Source organism: Pagrus pagrus, assembly GCF_965226575.1.
Source record: "Pagrus pagrus genome assembly, chromosome: 16".
NCBI lineage: Eukaryota > Metazoa > Chordata > Actinopteri > Spariformes > Sparidae > Pagrus > Pagrus pagrus.
The window spans coordinates 3458460-3476697 of record NC_140200.1 but is presented as its reverse complement, the minus strand read 5'-3'; the positions used below and the strand labels follow the sequence as shown (position 1 = coordinate 3476697).

General features: G+C 43.6%; 1 protein-coding gene across 2 annotated transcripts in view; it reads left to right on the top strand.

Annotated features, from left to right (window-relative positions):
* Positions 1 to 18238, top strand: part of nrxn3b (neurexin 3b) — a 288158-nt gene that overhangs the window by 207166 nt on the left and 62754 nt on the right. For both annotated transcript variants that reach the window (XM_084377072.1, XM_084377071.1), the window contains one exon: positions 8030 to 8211. In XM_084377072.1, the coding sequence (XP_084233198.1) occupies positions 8030 to 8211 (182 nt within the window). The remainder of the gene's footprint in view (positions 1 to 8029; positions 8212 to 18238) is intronic.

Sequence of the window (18238 nt, the reverse complement as noted above, 5' to 3'; positions counted from 1 at the left end):
ACTGGTGGCGGCGTGCAGCATTAAAGCTAGCAGACAGGTCCTCTTTGTAGCCTAGAGGGCTGCGTGGATCTCAGCTGCAAACCCCCCACCCCCCACCCTCACCTCCTCTCTCTCCCTCCCTCCTCCCTCAGCCTCTGAAATCCTCTTCAGACCCCCTTCCCTCTTCCTCATCCTCCTCCTTTTCCAACCAGAAAGAATAGGAGCTGACATCTCCAGAGAACCGAGAAAAAAATCATTTAAAGCCCTTCCTCTCTGTCCGCTTGCCGCTACAACAGAGAAGAGTGTCAGTAATGCAGCAGGAGGGGGGAGGCAGAGACGCGGGGGGAGAAAGAGAGGAGAGGGCGGGTGGGTGAGACTTACTATCCGAGTTTCACAGTAATGAGGGGAGAGTTGTTATGGCTCACCTTCTGCTGTTCGAGTCTCTGTGTGTACGTGTGGGTATTTTCACTTCCGTGTACTCACATTTGCACCTTTGCAGTGTTACATGAAGCGGGGAGACATGACTGCTTCGTTAACGGGCGTCTGCGAGTCGATCTCCTGTCCTCCATCTCTTCTGCAGCGATCTGAGGAGGGTTTGTGAGTAAGGGGGACCAGTGGCTCTCCCTGTTGCTTTGAGAGGGTTCACATCTCCGCCACATGACTCCCTCCCCGTCTGCGCGTCTCTGTTCTCCACGTCTGTCCTCCGCAGAAAAAGTGACTCCTCCACCACTCTCCGCTGCTCTCCCTCTCTCCACATCTCCCCCAGTTCTGCGTGAGCAACACGATGCAGATGGCAAATCAAGCTGTTCATCATGGAAATATGTCAAGTTTGTCCCCCGCCAATGAAGGGTGACAAAAAAGATAAGAACTTTTTGATTGAGCCGTCTCACCGTGTGTTGCGTCTGTCAGATGTTGTTGCCCCTCCAGTGTTTTTTTGAACACAATCAAATTGCATACATTATGTTCAAGCTGTAGGGAAGAACTGCCTGTTGTGGAAGACATACAGTGTAATAATCATTTTACGGTTGGCTAGTTCACATGCTAGCAGGTTAGTCCCAGGAATCAAGCAAGGGGTACATTTTATGGAGTAGTTGGGGGGGGAAAGGGTTGGCAGGTAGCCCTTGGGCCAAACGTGGCCTCACAGTGAGTTTGGTGACCTCACATAATTCCCTGCACAACTTCGACCTGAGCTCAGGTCCAATTAATATGAATACATCAAAACACCTGTGTGGGTGTGCAGGATCCAAAGTAAGTCTCACTATATACAGAACTATGGTGTGAACAGTTTGATAAACATGAATTACAGATGAAATATTAACACTTATTACTCATTCTAATTAAAGAATTACATATCTGGTGAATTTAAATACGCAGTTATTCTTTAAACATCATTGAACCTGAAGAGAATTGAGTTTGTCAAATAAGAAGATCTTAGTTACACTAAGAGAAAAAATGATGAATACAGTTGAATAAACAGCTCTTTACAACTCAAAAATGAACATTGCATAGGATTTATTGCAGAACTGCTGTATTAGACTGTTTCTCATGAACTGGCAGCTGGCTGTTCAGAAGGTTACGCCATTACAGCTTAAAAGGTTAGTCGATTAATTGATGAGTAGATCGACAAAATTAAGTGGCAACCAGTTTATCAATCGATAAATGGTTTCAGGCATTTATCAAGCGAGAAAGCAAAGCTTCAGCTGCTTTCAGCTTTACAAATTGGAGGATTTGTTGCTTTTCTCTTTCACATGTGATGGTAGCCTTAAAATATTTAAACTTTTGGGGGTCAACACACAGTTTGAAGACATCACTCTGAAACAACTAACAACTCTGGAAACAACTAATCCATAAATTAACCTAACAAATGAATCAATAATGAATTGGCTGCAGCCTCATACACCAGCACAATATGTTTCTCAAGCTCCCTGTTTGTTTCCTGTCACCTGCACTCCATCTGCACCAATAACCGACTCCCAACAAAAGCCGTCAGCACTAAATCTCACTGCAGCAGAACGGCCTTAGCTTCTCTTGGCATCGTTGGGCAACTGTAGCACAAATACAACCGCTGTAGTATTTGACTGCTCAATCCCAGCGAGTGGAGCTGCTGCCCAGCGGCTCAGACTTTATCATCCTGGCTACTGGTGCTGCTGTGTTTTCAGAGCAGCAGCAACAGCAGCAGAAGCTGCCTGAGCCTCTGCCTCGCTTTGTTGCATTTGCTAGTGGGCTCTGGCTCATAAAGTTAGAATATGACTCTGACAAAATGTTATACAATGTAGAGTAATCCATACAATCCTCTGTACACACAGTGTAGACTGGGAAATAACTTTCTTCGTTTTAATCGCAGGCTGTGTTGTGTTATCTCCTGGTAGCTTTGAAAATATTAGTACCTGAAATGGCAATTTAAGGTAAAATCTTGATGTGAAACCAGAATCAGAAGTGGTTTTTTTTGCACATATATCATAATACAGCTGTGGCTGTCTGCAAAATCCTTCCACTTTTCCCTCTCTACACTCTGTCCATTCTGTCTGTGTTTTTCTGCCACTTCTATTACCCCTGTTTTTTGGCGCGTGAATCCATATAGTGTGATAATGCTACAGCTTATTATAACGGGGAAACAGACGGTGTAAATCATTCAAGGCTGGCTGTTTTCTTTACATAGCCATTCTTCACGACACACTGCCCTTCATCAATCATATCCCGCATTTTGTTCAGTGTCGCTGGTGAGAGATGGGACACACAGCCGCCATGGGTGGTGACAATGAAGAGACAGGCATACACGAGAATGTGTATATTATATAGAAATACATTAAAAGTCCAACAGCAGACATGCACGCACAAATGCATCTCTAGTTTTTTAAGCTATTTGCTGTAAACTTGCTTCTGGCGGCTGATTTAGGATAGAGCGAGCAAGAGAGGGAGCATTCAATCATCTCTCGTCCCTCGCTCTATCCCGGAGGGGAGAGGCAACAGTTGGAAATATGAATTATGAAATGATAAGAGGTTGTAAAATGGAGATAAATCCCGGTGATTACACAGCTCAGTATCTCACAATTCGATTCCTCCGCCAATGATTCCTTATTGTAGTTGTGTGAAGGACAGCAAGCCTAATAATTCCCCATGTATGAAGCACGGCAGGGGAAAGCATCGTGATGATAGAGTTCTTCTGAACGTGATTGAGGAGGCAATTACATTTTGCATCTCACTTTCAGGTTTTTTTTTTCCAAGACTGCTCTTTCTTTTCCTCATTCTCCGATGGCAGAAAATTTCGACCACATCAAACCGTGTTTGTCTTCTTTTCCCATCCCCTGGGGCGCCAGCGCTGCAGAAAGCCCAAGAGATAACAAGGGGAAAGACATAAAAGCACATAAACAACACACACCAAGGAGAAAGGAGAAGTCGTGTGTGTGTGTGTGTGTGCTTCTAGATGTGCACAAGCTCAGACTCATACATGTCTATGCAGATGAGTGTGTGTGTGTGTGTGTGCATGCATACATACACAGAGAGTTGAGAGCATTTACCCACTGCAGCTCTGTGCCTCGTGGGCAGCTGGCAGTGGCACCTTTTTCTTTGTGGCTGCCCGTAAACACATGCACGCACACAGGTACAGGTACATACGCACACACACACACACACACACCATCCAACTTAAAAAAGAAAAAAAAATCTCTTGACCGCCGCCTCCCTGCAGCCTGTGCAGTTGGACGGACGCTACCAGTCTTTTACTGTAGATCCTCTACCAGCTGCCTCTAAACAGAGGGTTTTATCTCAGCATGCTGTGAAGTCTGAATACAACCAATTAGCCAGTTATAACAGACATGCACCCTGGCATCTGCTCTGCTCTCTTTGCTTTTTTATAGATAGCATTGTTGCCGGCTACAGCTTACATGCGTGTGTGGGAGATAGACAGGTAGAGGAATGTGCAAACATCCCCATAAATTATATAAAGTAAATGTTTTGGTTAACCTTATGATAACCGTCACTAATAAACGGTAAACTAATAGCTGATTCAACATTAGTTAATAGATATTTCACTGTTAGTTTTTTCACTAAAGACTGGGGTGGCTCTGATGGGCGATCTTGCTCGCTCCACCCAGATTTTCCCCGCTGGTCAAGTTCATAGAAACCGGTGACCTTCCATCATTTCTGGCTCTGCGTGAAAATACCTCCTCTTTATTTCCTTCTTCTTCTTCCTCTTCTCTATCTGGGAAATGTCACGTGTGGAGCCTGAAGGACAGGACATAGTTCTGTGCTGCAGACAGGTGTCCTGACCTTCTGTCTGCACTCCCACGCCTCAGGGGACCTCTGTGAAATAGAGGCCAAGGCTTTGACCTAGTCTCTCATCTACAGTTTGTCTCTAAACGGAGGGCACACTGCAGATGCAATGAATCACAACGCTGGAGAGTAATGCATCAGCGAAGAGCTTTTATTTCAAAGCGAGCGCTGTGGATTTTTAAGGCTGAGGCGGAGTATTTTATTTTGTTTTACTGTGAAGAATTCTCAAAGAAAACCGTTGGTCATCATTTTCTTCAAGAGGGTTTCCTATCTCCCATCCCTCCACTCACAAATCAATGGAGCACCCATATGCTACAATTAGATTTCAAATGGCCTCCCTCCAATACCCACTGGCCATGGCAAGATTGCATTATACAAAGATGGAGATGAAAGTCCCCTCTGATCCACCAAAATAACATCTTGTGCTGTAATCTGTTTGTAGATTTGATTCCTTTGATGATATTTTCCCTGTAGTTGGCTTTTCACCAGGGCATCATGGCTGTGAGAGGCATGCGTGCTTCAGTTCTGCCGTTTACTGGCAGAACGTTTTAAACTTGTAAGCAACGGCACTAAGCTGTCAGTGCCAGGTCAGAACACGATTGCAGATGAAGGGTCCAAAGTGACTACAAAAGGAAATTGACACAGGAATGGTTACAAAACACTGGGCTTTGCCGACTCCCGCTGCCGTTTATACACAAAGCACATAACAAATCGGACTGCTTTTACCTCATCGCTTTAATGTGTTTGACTGGATTGACGTCCAACTCTGTGTCGCGTTCTTATCAAGCAAATCGAGAGGGGAAAAAGTGTTCCAGCCCATCACTTTGCCACAGAGATTCATTTTCTTTAAAGGTTGTCTTGTTAATGAACCCAGTTATTTTCCAGACAATGAATGACATTCTTTTTTTGTGGCGCTCTCGCACTTTTAATTACATGCGCATTTTTAAAAGGTTTTGCCAAAGTACTAATGTGAGATCCTCTCGCTAATTTAAAGTACACTCTGCTGCAGAAAAGTGAAAGCAATAGGCATGTGTTGGTTTTATTTATTTTAATGAAGAAAAGCCATAGCCGCTTCCTCAGTTTTGCATTCTGCTTTCAGTGTAGCTCGTTTTTTAAAACTGGGTAAAGATCCTTGAAAAGAACATTGTTTATTAATAGTTTTGGGGCCAGGTTAATGCTCAAGGAGGTGTTAGCTGAAGTAATTGAAAGTGTGCATGCTAAAATATGCTAGAAAAAGTTAAAATATGCCATTGCTTACCCTCACTTTCATCTCATTAGTCTCCTCACAAAATCGGTGTAATTGTATTACATGCTGGCACTCTTTAGATCCACACTTGACTCTAAAGGCTCTTTTGCTCTGTAGTCGAGATACTCAAATGAAACTCTTGACCTTCAGAGCTTAGTCTGGCTGCCACATTTCTCCATCGCCTCACAGTTGCTCACCATTCGTTCAATTCTATTTCTCCGTTGAAATCTGCAGATCAAAAATGATCCCCCACTTGATGGTTTTGCACACAGTCAATGCATGAATTGATATGCAGCGGACTTCCACTCTGTGTGGAAATACAGCTGGTACAGTCTGGGCCCAGCAGGTTGTTAGGGAAATGTGCTACATTTCGGCAATCTCGGGTTCTCTCCCTTCTCTGTACTTGTGCAGATAATCACCCACTTGTGTGATTGTATGTGAGAATGCATCGTGGTTTGAGTGTTTGCGTGCATGCACACGTGTTTGCACACTTGAGCATCATGATGTGCATTTGTGCCTCCGTCAGCCAGCCTGCGCATGTGTGTGTGTGTGTGTGTCAGACAGGGTGCGTGTGGCTGCCTGTGTGTGTTTCATGCCGAACATTGTCTTCTTGAAACACTAAGCAAATCTCCTCAATGTGATAATTGGCTCCCCGGGGTGCTTGTATCTTTGCTGCTCATCATCGTCATCCCCTCCAGTAAAAAAAAGAGAGCGCGTGTGTGTTAGATGAGATAGGCAAAGTTTGCTCGTTTGCAGGGGAAACCGATCCCAAGTCTGCCTGAACTCTTTTGGCAAGCAGAAACTTTGAGGCAATGAGACAGCGGGGCCAGATCCGGTGCAACCGGGCTGCAGGCTGCTATCTGCTGTCTTCATGGCATCAGGGCCTCGTTTCAAGCCAGACGCGATGCCATGGAGGAAATGAGCTATTTGAGGCAGGTGATACATGATGCAAACAGCAGCTTCAGTTGTTGCAATGTCATTGAGAGCAATGGAGAGATTTTATTATTTCTTCCAGGGGAAAAAATGAAATCTCAAAGGGAAGCGTCTGTGTTAAACCAGCCATGTACGGTTATTAGTTATGAGAAGAGAAGCAGTTGTTTGAGGCTTGGGATGCTTCAGTCATTTAGATATTTCTCATGTCACACACAACCTTAGTTGGTGGTTTGCATTGCTGGCACCCGAGGTGTGTAAATTGCAGACCTGTTTGTGCGCCTGAAGGCAAATAGAGACACTCATCTAGTCGATAGACTCTCTCCCTTTCTCTTACTCCCTCTCATCCATATGTTCGCGCCGTCCCCGGGGTATTATGGACCACAGAGCAGATTGTTGGCCGCTTCATAGGGGAAACAGTGAGACAGCTGGGCACCCATCACAAGGCCAAACAGATGTTCAGGTGACTTGCAGAGGAAGTGAATGGAAAAAGAGAGGAACGACAGAGGGAGGGAGGTGATGTGGAAGAAAGGGATGCAGAGGGATGACGGAGGCGGCAAAAAATGAATATATTGATGTAAGAACCCAGGGACTTCATTACCAATCCACTGTCAGCCACTGAGGTGGGCCAAATGCTTTTCACTATCCTGAGGCCGCAGGAGTCTGTTTCGTCTCCCATATTGATTCACCCACAAGTCTGTCTGCTGTAGGTCTAATGCCTTTGATCTCTTGATTATCTGAGCCTAAATGTGGACGAGATGACTAAGCGGCTCAAGGATTCAGTGCTTTAATTCTGACGCACCTTGGGGACTATTCAGAAGTTGGAATTGAATCCAACCCTGCAACCAAATAATGAAACTTGGCTCTCTTTTTTTTTTTTTTCTAGTCCATGTGTTGAGGAATAAAAAAAAAAATTAAACCCACAAACAACTTTCACAGATTTTGTGGCTTGGGGCCAAGCTTGATCCAATCAGAGCCTCTAATCTGACACAAATCTGCATAGTGGCTGATGTAATAACAGAAAATTTCATTCTGGTGAGCATCTCGAGCCCCAATGGTACCGCCGCCCTTTTTTCTACACTGCATTTGTCAAATTAAACTCGACGAAGGTTCTTCGATTTTTTTCCCCTCTCCTTCTCTCCTTTCTTGTGCCAGCCTTTGTTCTTTGGTTGCAGGTCTCATATATAATACATGAGGATTGGGAGACTTATCCGGTTCTGGTCATACTGGCTGTTATTCCCTGGAAAGGGGCTATATTTAAGAGCTGGATAGGTCACAGTTGGTGCCAGGGGAGCCGCTGACTTCTGCCCAAAAGGTGGTGGTGGCTGAATACCATTAAACACCTAAAATAGAACTTGACACAATTACATTGTAGCAGTGGCAAGGTGGCTGTAAAAGAATTACAGCGGATTTGGCTCTTAATGGAGGTAGTTATGTCTGGAAAGTGTCTTGTTGGTGACGACTCTGTGCTCCCTAGTGTCTAGTTACAGTATGTTTGTACATCACAGAATTGGATTTTACCCTATCTCCTTTTATGTGTCTCTGTTTCCTCCAAGAATAAATCTAATTGCTTCCCCTTTTTCACTCCTTGTGTCTCTACAGCTGGCACCACATACATCTTTGGTAAAGGAGGAGGTCTGATCACATACACCTGGCCCAATAACGAGAGGCCGAGCACACGGACGGACCGGCTGGCAGTGGGCTTCAGCACCACTATCAAGGACGGTATCCTGGTCCGTATCGACAGCGCCCCGCGCCTGGGTGACTACATCATGCTCCATATTGTAAGTACTAACATTATCATTTCAGAATCCAGCTATACTTAACAGCTTGATACCCCATTCGCTCCACTGAAGACATTTATTTAATTAGACTGAGGCTAAACATCTGGTTCGAGCTAATTATGAGCTGTTTCTTCGCTATTTCAGCACCTATATACCGCCCATGTGTTTCTGGCGTTACAGCCACAAGCGGAGCAGGCCAAGATGATGACCACAAACAAACCTCTGAATCATTCCTCAAGGTTTACTTATTGCAGTCTTCGGGCCAAATTCAGCCCAAACTGAATTATACAAACGGTGCGGATCCATAAAAGAAAAAAAAAGATAACTCACTCCCCGACTCAAAGTCTCTGCCCGCCATCCTCTTCCAGAATAACCCTACCCCACCACAATTCGACTCCCAACTCCCAGCTTGAATAATGAATACGGCTCCCCATGCATATGCAGTGTGTTCCCACATGTTGGACAAACCCTGGGGTGGGGAGCTGGGGTTGTTGAGGGGGAGCCGGGAGTTTGAATTCTTGGCCGGTCGACTGTGTATCCATGCTGCATCTTAATAGTCTCACTTTGCGACCTTGTGTTTGACTCGTTTACATAAGCATTAAGTATTTACATAATCATCAAGAGCAGCTCGATAAATGCAGAGCGCCAAGTCAGTGAGATGGAGATATGTCGAGGCGGCGCTGGTGGTTGCGCCGGGGTAGGAGTGGGGCGAGGGGGAGGGATTCGCTGCTGACGGCACGCGAAAAAAAAAAGATGTGATGATGATGAGGAGGAGCTACAGTTGCGAAAGCAGATTGAAAGTCTTTTTCTTCTTAAAGAGCTCCCCTCATCTCCTGAGTGCCGGCCATGTGGTGCAGAAAAGCAGCCATCTGCTCGGCAAAGATGAGGGCCAACAACATGCAGTTCGGAGCTGCTGTACAGTAGAGTGATAAAGTTACTGCTGTTCGCTTGCATGAGCGTGCATAGGTGAAAGAGGAAGTGGAGTGGCTTGGATCGAGAGGAAATTATAAAGATATACAGTAGCTTGCGAGGGGTGATGTGAGGAAATGCCTCCCTGCGTTCCTAACCAACTGGGTAATTGCAGGAGCCCCTAAAGGAAGGAGGAGGAATGCATTTTTAATTCTGCTTTTTAGATATCACAGCATTGCTAGCCAAGCAGGGTATCTCTTATAATTTGGCTGCGAGTCGTTGGGCGGCGGATGTCTTCATTCCTCCAGTCTCACAGCGTTAATGAATTTATTAATAGAAAAAAGCAACTGGAGATTTCGCCAATTCATTTACAGAAGCAGCATGTTCTGAACACTGTTTTATTTTGTGTGTGTGTGCTGCGTGGGTAACATTGCACTGCTAATATTTCAAATGATTTATTGACAGCCAAGGGTGTACAAACAAAGTGGGTTTCATTTAATATTAACAGTGATTGTACCCTTAAACTACAAAATATTTGGCAAAAAAAAAAAACACACAGCGCTGCAAGACTCCCTTTTTTTCCCACAATTATATAGCTACTGAACACAAGCCAAATGAAGAAAGCTGGACTTTTTGCCACAGGTGAACTGTGAATAATTAATCAGACCTTGTGTGGATGTGTAGCTGTGAAACTCCTTGATTCGGTTACATCTCGAGGAAAATAAACCACTGCTTGACCTCCCTTCTAATGTTTGTTGTTGTTATCTGGATAACACATTATCATTCTGCTCCACATTAGGCTATATTACTCTCCAGTTCTGGAGTTATGGGAACATGGGCATTGTCTAATTTGCAGCTAAAACAACTTTGTTTTATGTGTGGTTAAATGCTTTTAAATTAGCTGATATTCCAGATGTCCCTGAAATGTCATTAGATAACATCTCCTAATGACAGACGTCAGGTCGTCGCTATCAGCGCTTTGCATTTAGTAATTATTCTTGGGGAAAAGGTTAAAGGTGTTACGCCTGTCCATTCTGGATATATGTCTAAGCAAAGGTCTTATCAGGCCCAGGGCCATTACCTTGGCCTTTTGCAATTATTAGGTCACTACTTGAGAATCAGCACAAGTCAAGATTTGTTAGGCGCACTTTAACATCTGTGATAGCTAAATATATGACAAGGCTGAGTCAACAGGGAAAGGAAAATAACCTCTGCAGTTTTTTCGTGGCATACAGATCCTTTTTTAATCAAGCTCCACCAGGAGAGCAGGGATGTCTTTGACTGGCCTTGACTTAGCCTTAAGTATATAATGCTTGCAGTTTAGTCTGACAGGAAAAAAATGGGTGTACATGGCATTTTCTTAAACATGCAGAGCCCAGGGCGCAGAGGGAAAACAGACATTTTGAGGCGAGACCTAATCACTGGCTCCCTTTAGTCTCCCCCTCTCTCTCTTTTTGCTTTCTTCATTATCTCCTTTCCCTCCTCTCCGTGATTAGCTTACGGCTTGTTTGGCAATCATGAATTAAAATGCTGATTGTAGTGTTTACATTCTAACTGCTAAGAACAACTGCATGCTTGGTTTGAAATCTGAGGGGCAATTTGGGGTAATTTGCAGAGGTGAGCACGACATTTTGTCATCGCCGGTGGGTTTTTTTCCGCCGACGAGTTCATTTGACGTCTGGGTTTCTAATGTGGAGCGTGAAGCAGAAGAGGATCCCTGTCAGGTGACATCTGAATGACGTACGAAGATATAAAACCTAAATAATTATCATTATGTATGACGGCTGTTTAGTGTAAGGTGAGTCAAAAGGGAGGCCTGTGGCAATACTGCAGTGATTAGTAGAAATGTGTCGGTGTGTGTACGTGGGGTATGTACATGTTAAAGCGTGTGTGTGTTTATGTGTGGGTGTGTGTGTGTGTGTGTGTGTGTGTGTGTGTAAGCTTAAATCCATGACAGAATGACTCTAAGCCTCAGGCTAGATGTGCCGGTCGTGACTCAAATAGTCCCTCACCAGGGACTGCACATGACTGCAGGTGAAGATTATCCAAGACACACACACACACACATACAAACACACACACATACATACAAACACACACATATAAAGAAACCCTACAGAATATAACCTCCGCTGCATCATTTAGGCAGAAAAACTCGACGGAACAATTACAAACTTAAAGAAACTGCATTGCCTAAAGACACCGAGGTAACCTTATTACAGTGATAAATGTGGTGGTGGTAGTACATTCGATTAAAGGTTGAAGTTTCAACCTTTTAATTTTAATCACAAGTGTCTGGGAGAACCTGAAGGTAAATAAAGCATAGTATCCATGCAGATAATGTATATATTAGCCAATATTTATCCCATGCTTGGAAGCCGTAGTGCACCGAGGACGTAAAATTCAGAATGGTCTTTGAAGAGAGAGACGGAGGAGGACACAACAGCAACACAGTATGCGCCTCAGCCAGCAGATCTTTTCAAGTTTTTCATGTCTGGCAGCTCTTTTGGTTTCCAATTAATAGCGTAAATCACAGCAAGACACCTGACAAGAGGAAAACGCCCTCTCTGTTAACAGGTAACTTAAAAATATGTTGCACTCCACGCAAAGTCATTACGACGACAACTCCAATTGTCAGTTTACAGATTAATGTGACATTTGAGCTCCCAGAAGCTGAGCTGCTTTTATTTGAACTATAAACCTTTCTTGGTGTAATTTCTAGTTTATTGTTTGAACTAAATTGAAGTTATGTTCGAGAGGTGTTAAGAGAAACCGGATTTCGTAGTTGCATTTTTTTATGGCTTGGACTTGTGTTTAACTGCGAAATAAAACCACTTTTTTGAGAAAATTAGAAGTCAGTCTTCATTAAACTTCCCCAATCAGATGCACAGATGCTCCAGATGTCTTAAACTCAAACACATGTTTCCGTCCGATCCCAGCCAGCAACGTGTAAAACACACATATTCCCACTTTCATCTCCGTCCCTGGAGAGATTTTAAATCTTCACCCGCTCTCAAAATCATACATTGACAACCAATCAGACGTTTTCTAATGGAGCGACGCCACACTGAATTCCATTACCCACTCGAGTTTCCCCCTCATGCTAATTCGCAGGGCTGTATAATTGAAAACCCTCGTGCAGACACTCAGACACAAGTTGGGGAATGAGATGAATGTCTGCGGATGGGGAGCGCTGTATTGGGCGGACCATGCTGTATCCATTTTCACATCGTCCCTCGCATACGATACACTAATGCATGTATAGTTCAATGAATTAATGCAGGAGTACAGATGCATAATTCATTCAGCTCTTCACTCACTCCTGTCTTTCCCCATCCATCCATCAGCTTCGTCTCTGTCTCTATGTGTTTATGTCTAACACTGTCTGTTTCCCCATCTCCCCCTCCCTCTCCCGCCCTCTCCCCTTGACAGACCTAATATAAGATGTTTGATGTGTACCTGTGTGCATCGGCGCGTATATGGCCAGCAATGTATTGCTTCTATCAAGTTACCCTACCTCGGCAGGGAAAGATAGATATTTTCGCGGTTATGGCTCATGGCCTCTGATAACATTACAGCTTCTTATTTGTATTTCCTTACCTCCGACATTTGATTCTCCCCACAGAAATAAAAAGCAGGGAAAATACACCTCGCAGCTGTTTTTCGCAACTAGTTGAATGCAGAACATGCGGTCGGCATTATTACGACTTCGCTGATAAATATGTCTTCCTCTGAAGCCGAACAGCAGAGTCCTTTTCTTTTTATCTCCACTGCTTTATTATACATACTTTCCATGTCGATTATTTCACCTTCAGACTGTAAAACTAATAAACAACTAAATGTTATCATTAAAAGAATATTATTGGCTGTAGCACAGGTTGCTTCTCATGAGGTCAATATATAAAACCAGATTATTGGCACTATATCTTCCCCAGGGGTGACACTGTTGACATAATGACTTTTCACAGTAGGCTGAACTTCACAGGCACACAAGCTACCAGATGGTGCATGTGTGTGCGAGGTTAACCTTTACATGCTACAGTGGGTACTTACATAAGAAGCTGTGAAACACTATCTGATCATCGTGGATCATTTATGTTTGTTTCTTAAGGTTGTGTTTCGTCGGTGAGTTGTTTAAGAATCAGACTATACAGAATTATCTTGACATTGTTGTTATTTTTAATGGATATCATAGTCCAATTTAATCCCAGTCTTTTTTAGATTGCTATACGATTATATTCCTCTAATTCAGCGGGGGCAAATGATTGTGTGCTCATCTCCGTCGTTTGGGCCTTTGCTCCTCTTTATGCCAAATGTAGGCTGTAATCTGTAGCTCTCTCTAACGGACTTTATCACGGAAAACATTTTGACACGAAGCAATGTGAAATCAGAGTCGAATTTCGTTCAGCTGCTTCTCTTTCAGGGTCGTGGCATTGTTCATGCTGGCTCGCTGTCACGGCTTACTGGGACTCTTGAACAGAACAGATCGTTAATGTTAACAGTAACACCTGGGCTTTAACACCTACTATGACAAGTCTAAGTGTCTGCTCTAAAAAAAAAAGGCTTATTGCACTCATGTTTTATGATTCCCAGCTAAAATAAGCTAAAATGATAAACCAAGGCCTAGGAGAGAGAGACTTGATCAGTCACATCTGGCCCATATCAGATCTGCTTAATTAGATGAGAATTATGTGAAACCAGTCCAGTTTATCAGATAGGAGCATCTCTATGATGGAAGAATGCTACCTGGCCTCAAGTTTTGAGTGTGTTGCTTAGTTTGTGGCAATTATAATAACACTATTTTATAAAGGGATATTCATAAATATCCTTCACATAACGTCAAAAGAGTTACGTCTTCACAATCATAATTTTAGATGTAGATTTTTTTGATTTTCTAAACTGAAATTATTACATATTGCACCCTAGATTCTGAGACAGCGCCTTTGAATAATGCAGGGTGACAAGATTTGCAAATAATGCAGGACCTGCCTCAGGTAATATTATACTTTATACTGATATGCAGTGAGCCTGGGACTGAGAGGCCCCTTGTGAAGTCTGGGGCCCCGGGGCAGTTAGCAGAAGATCTCTTTGTTTTTTTTATGTGTAACAATCTCAGTAACCCTTTGACAATGTTATGAGACCAAGTTTTATATACATTAAAGAAAAGATGGTCACAAAGTAGAAAGTAACCCTAGAAAACGGATATTGAGTGTGTTGAATATTACAGAGAAATGTGTCCTCTGGTATTAAAACTGTTATGATGTTCGTGAGTTGACAGAACAGTCAATGACGGCGGCTGAGAGTTTGGAGCTTGTGGTCATTAATAATTGACAACTAGGACAAGCACATTCGCTTTGACTATAAAACACAGAAAACGATGCACAGTCACACTTAAATGCACATTACACCGAAAGCCTTTTTGCGTGCTCTTCTTATCTCAAACAGCGCATGCATGGATACACCAAAACATATGTAACACAAGCCCGCAGACTCTTTCTTTCTCCTTCTCTGGCGCCCATACGCACCCACCCACAGGACTCGTTCTCACTTATTCTCTCACTCTCAGCTACAGCCGTGTACATATAATAAACACGCACGCACACACACCTCCACAGGCTATTTCAACAAATGCTCACACCACGGTACACTGGCACTGACACTCCAAACATGATACAAGGGCTCTTCAGGGACATCTGCCTGTCAGTCATCCATGTCATCCACAGGCACTTCAGGGGGGAACAGTTTATGTAGGAGACCCTCCGACACACATGCACACACACGCATGCACCACTGCCGCCCACATTGCAAGAGCAAGTAATAACCGCTGGACAAACAAAGCAACATTATTACAATGTACCCCTGTGGTCCGTGGCCTTAGCCCTGGCTTCAGCTATGTATATTTCATGGATTAAGATGAAAAATTCAATGAGAAACAACAAACAGTGAGCCTCCCTCTCCTTACTTTGCTCTCTGACAACCACCCCTCAGGGGGATGCTCGTGTTTTCACAGCTTCATGGTAGGACATGAATCCCATTCTCACAGTGATGAAGAGACAGAAGGAGAAGATGAAAGAGACAGAGAGTAGAGCGCTGTGTACATCCAAAAGTAGAACAAATACATGAGGCTGAATGAAAAAGAGAGGGGTAAGGAAAAAAAAAAGAATAGGGAGAGGTGGGAGGAAAGGAGTTGGGGGGGAAGAGATAGAGAGATGTGGGTATTTTATAATTCAGAGCAGGATCAGAGACAAACTTGGCTCAGATAGGTCTCAGCACATTGGCTGTGAATTCCAAATTATGTGTTGCCTTTCCGTCTCACTCCTGCCACCCCTCCCCTCCTCACCTCTCATCCCACCTCGCGCTACCAGCTTTCTCCCTCTTATCTCTCTCTCTCTTTCTTTCTTTTCTTGCTACAGTGCCACGGCACTATTGTTTTCTTACTGAAGGCGAGCTTGGGTGCTAGTACCCGGTAAGTCAGCTGCAGTGCAAAAAAACATCTCTACTGTACTCAGCCGTAGCAACCCACATGAAGGCCAGTTGGGTCAACGAGCCACAAGTGGCACTAACGACTCTGAAACTCAGAGCTCACACGTGTCCGTAACGACTCTGTAAGGACACTCCTACACAGTCAGGTAGAACCGAAGAAGCCTCTTGGATGAGGGGTGAAACGTCTTCAAGAAGCTGAAACAAGTCCAGTTGCCTACGATTCAGCACTTAGAACCTCTTCTTAAACAACTAGAAGAGCGAAAGGTTATACTCACAGGTGGTTATACTCTGAGCTAGGGTAGGTTTTCACTGTATACAGTGTTATACAGTTATCTTTGTTATTATCAGTTAAAATTACCCTTAAAAGAATGAAAACAGAAGGTTTTTTTCAGGTTGGTATATCGCTGCAACCCTACGGACAGGAATGGACAGAATGTGACCATTTCAGTTTATCCATTTTATTATTCTTGTTCTGTAATTAAACCATTTGTTATCTCATCCGAAAGGTGAATCTGCAAGTTACTGAAAACAACATGAAAGGACTAACTAACTCAATAACATCGATCGTCTCATTACAATGCAATGCAATCCAACATCTTCAAAGCTACAACACACACTTGTCGTCTTTATATAGTACAAGTAGAAATAGAAAACGAGACGTTTTGGAAGTATTTACTAACCATCAATAACTTTGTTCACACACCCTCTGAACACTGAGCAAAACCTCATCCTACACAGACGCTAGCTAGCTTTGGAGTTTGACATTTTGGAGGTAAAAGCAAAGCAGAAGTGAAACATGAACCAGAGTGTAACTGAAAACTTTGAAAAAATGACATTAGATAAGAGCATGAGTGAATATCATGGATATAGAAGAAACAGGCAAAGGAGAACCATTTTTCTTGCCAACAAGTTAATTATTCTTTAAAGGACTATTGTGGAAATTTGGAAACATTAGGGGGAAATACATGTGTGACTAGGTCTGTGGTCAGATGTAGTGACTTCTTAAAATGATGTAGTTCTTGCTCATTTATCGTACCTTACTGTAAGATTGCTTTGCGTTAGAGAAGCTCGTAGAACAGCAGGTAGCTGACAGGAAGTGATGTCTGGATTTTGACTTTCCATACCTTCTCTGTCCACTCCCTAGCACCTGTAGCCCCCGCATCAAGCCAACTATCTTGCATCAGTCCCTCTCCTGACTGATTTCCAGTGGAACCTGCTCCAACAACACAACGGAGCATTATTGCGATCACTGCATTCAGTCAGCGGAGAGGCAGCACTGCCCAAAAACTGGTCCTAACCGCACATAACTCAGTCTTTAAGTGGCTGCACTTTCTTAGTTGAAGACAGATGTTCTCTGAGATCAAAGCACCTCACTTCAGTCGGCAGCATTTTATAATTTCCTCTATTTACCCTGCTCCAGACGCCACGCTATGTGTGCTTGAGTGATGAGCGGTACAGCTTGTGACGAGCACCTAATGAAAGATCAGAAGGATTTGAAATCGATTGAGGTGTATCTCACACACAAGGCTAGGTGCAATCTCAGCTCCAAAGACACTCCTAAATCCTCCCGCAAGGCTCCACGTTACCCTGTTACAGCCACTCTGCGCTCCTCTGCCGTCTCTCACCTGAACCGCCACGGGACAAAGAGGAAGATAGGAAGACAGAGATGGAGTGAGAGGTAGAGAGGGGGGAGTAAAGCCAAAAGAAATGTAAAAAAAAAAAACGAGATTCACATTTTAGCAAATTGACTCCCTTTCGGATTATCGACAAGAAGGGGGGGATGATGAATTGCGGGCCTGCTCAAGTGATAAACGTCAACATTAGAAAATAAATCGAGCGGAAAGAAGCAAAAAAAAAATAAAAATCTTCTGCCTTCAATATCAGTGACGGTGTGGCAGATTGGCTCACTCACAAACACACAAGCACGCACACACGTATGTACACACTGCAAATGTATTCGTGGAGGATTAAGCGAGAAGTTGTTTTTTTTTCTCCTCCCTTTCGCTGATAAAGAAAGACGGGGATCAAATTTGAGTGCGAAGCTCCTTCACAGATGAAGTGAAAATGTGAAAGTGAGTACCTGTGCATTTTACCGAGTGTGAGTTTGTATTTATTTAATCCTCCCATTATCGACTCTCACTGTGACAAAGCTCAATTGACAAGGAGACAAAAAAAAAACTATATCACTTTTTTTTTATGAAGCTGGGATCATCAGAAAACCAATCTATAGGGATAAAAGATATTTCCTACTGGATGGCTCTTATATAGAATTATTATAAGCACTGACTCACTGAAGGTTATGGAGTGTATCTCTGAGTTTTATTGATCCTCAAACGTTCTGGGCAGGCGGCAGGGCAAACGGCCAAGGACATGACAGCCAAGTCTTCCATCTCCTCATCTCTTGTTCTTCTCCTATATTGCCCTCAGCCATTTCCTCTGTCTCTCTATTGTGAAAAAAAGAGGAAAAAAACCCAACATATTTTCTATTTTTAGTGAGAGCTCCAGTTCTGCAAAGCACTCCTTCTGTGCCCCACTACACACACACACACACACACACACACACACACACACACACACCAGAACAGCACATTTCCTGTCAGGTCAAAGCTGGCTCCGAAGAGGCCGCGGCCCCCGA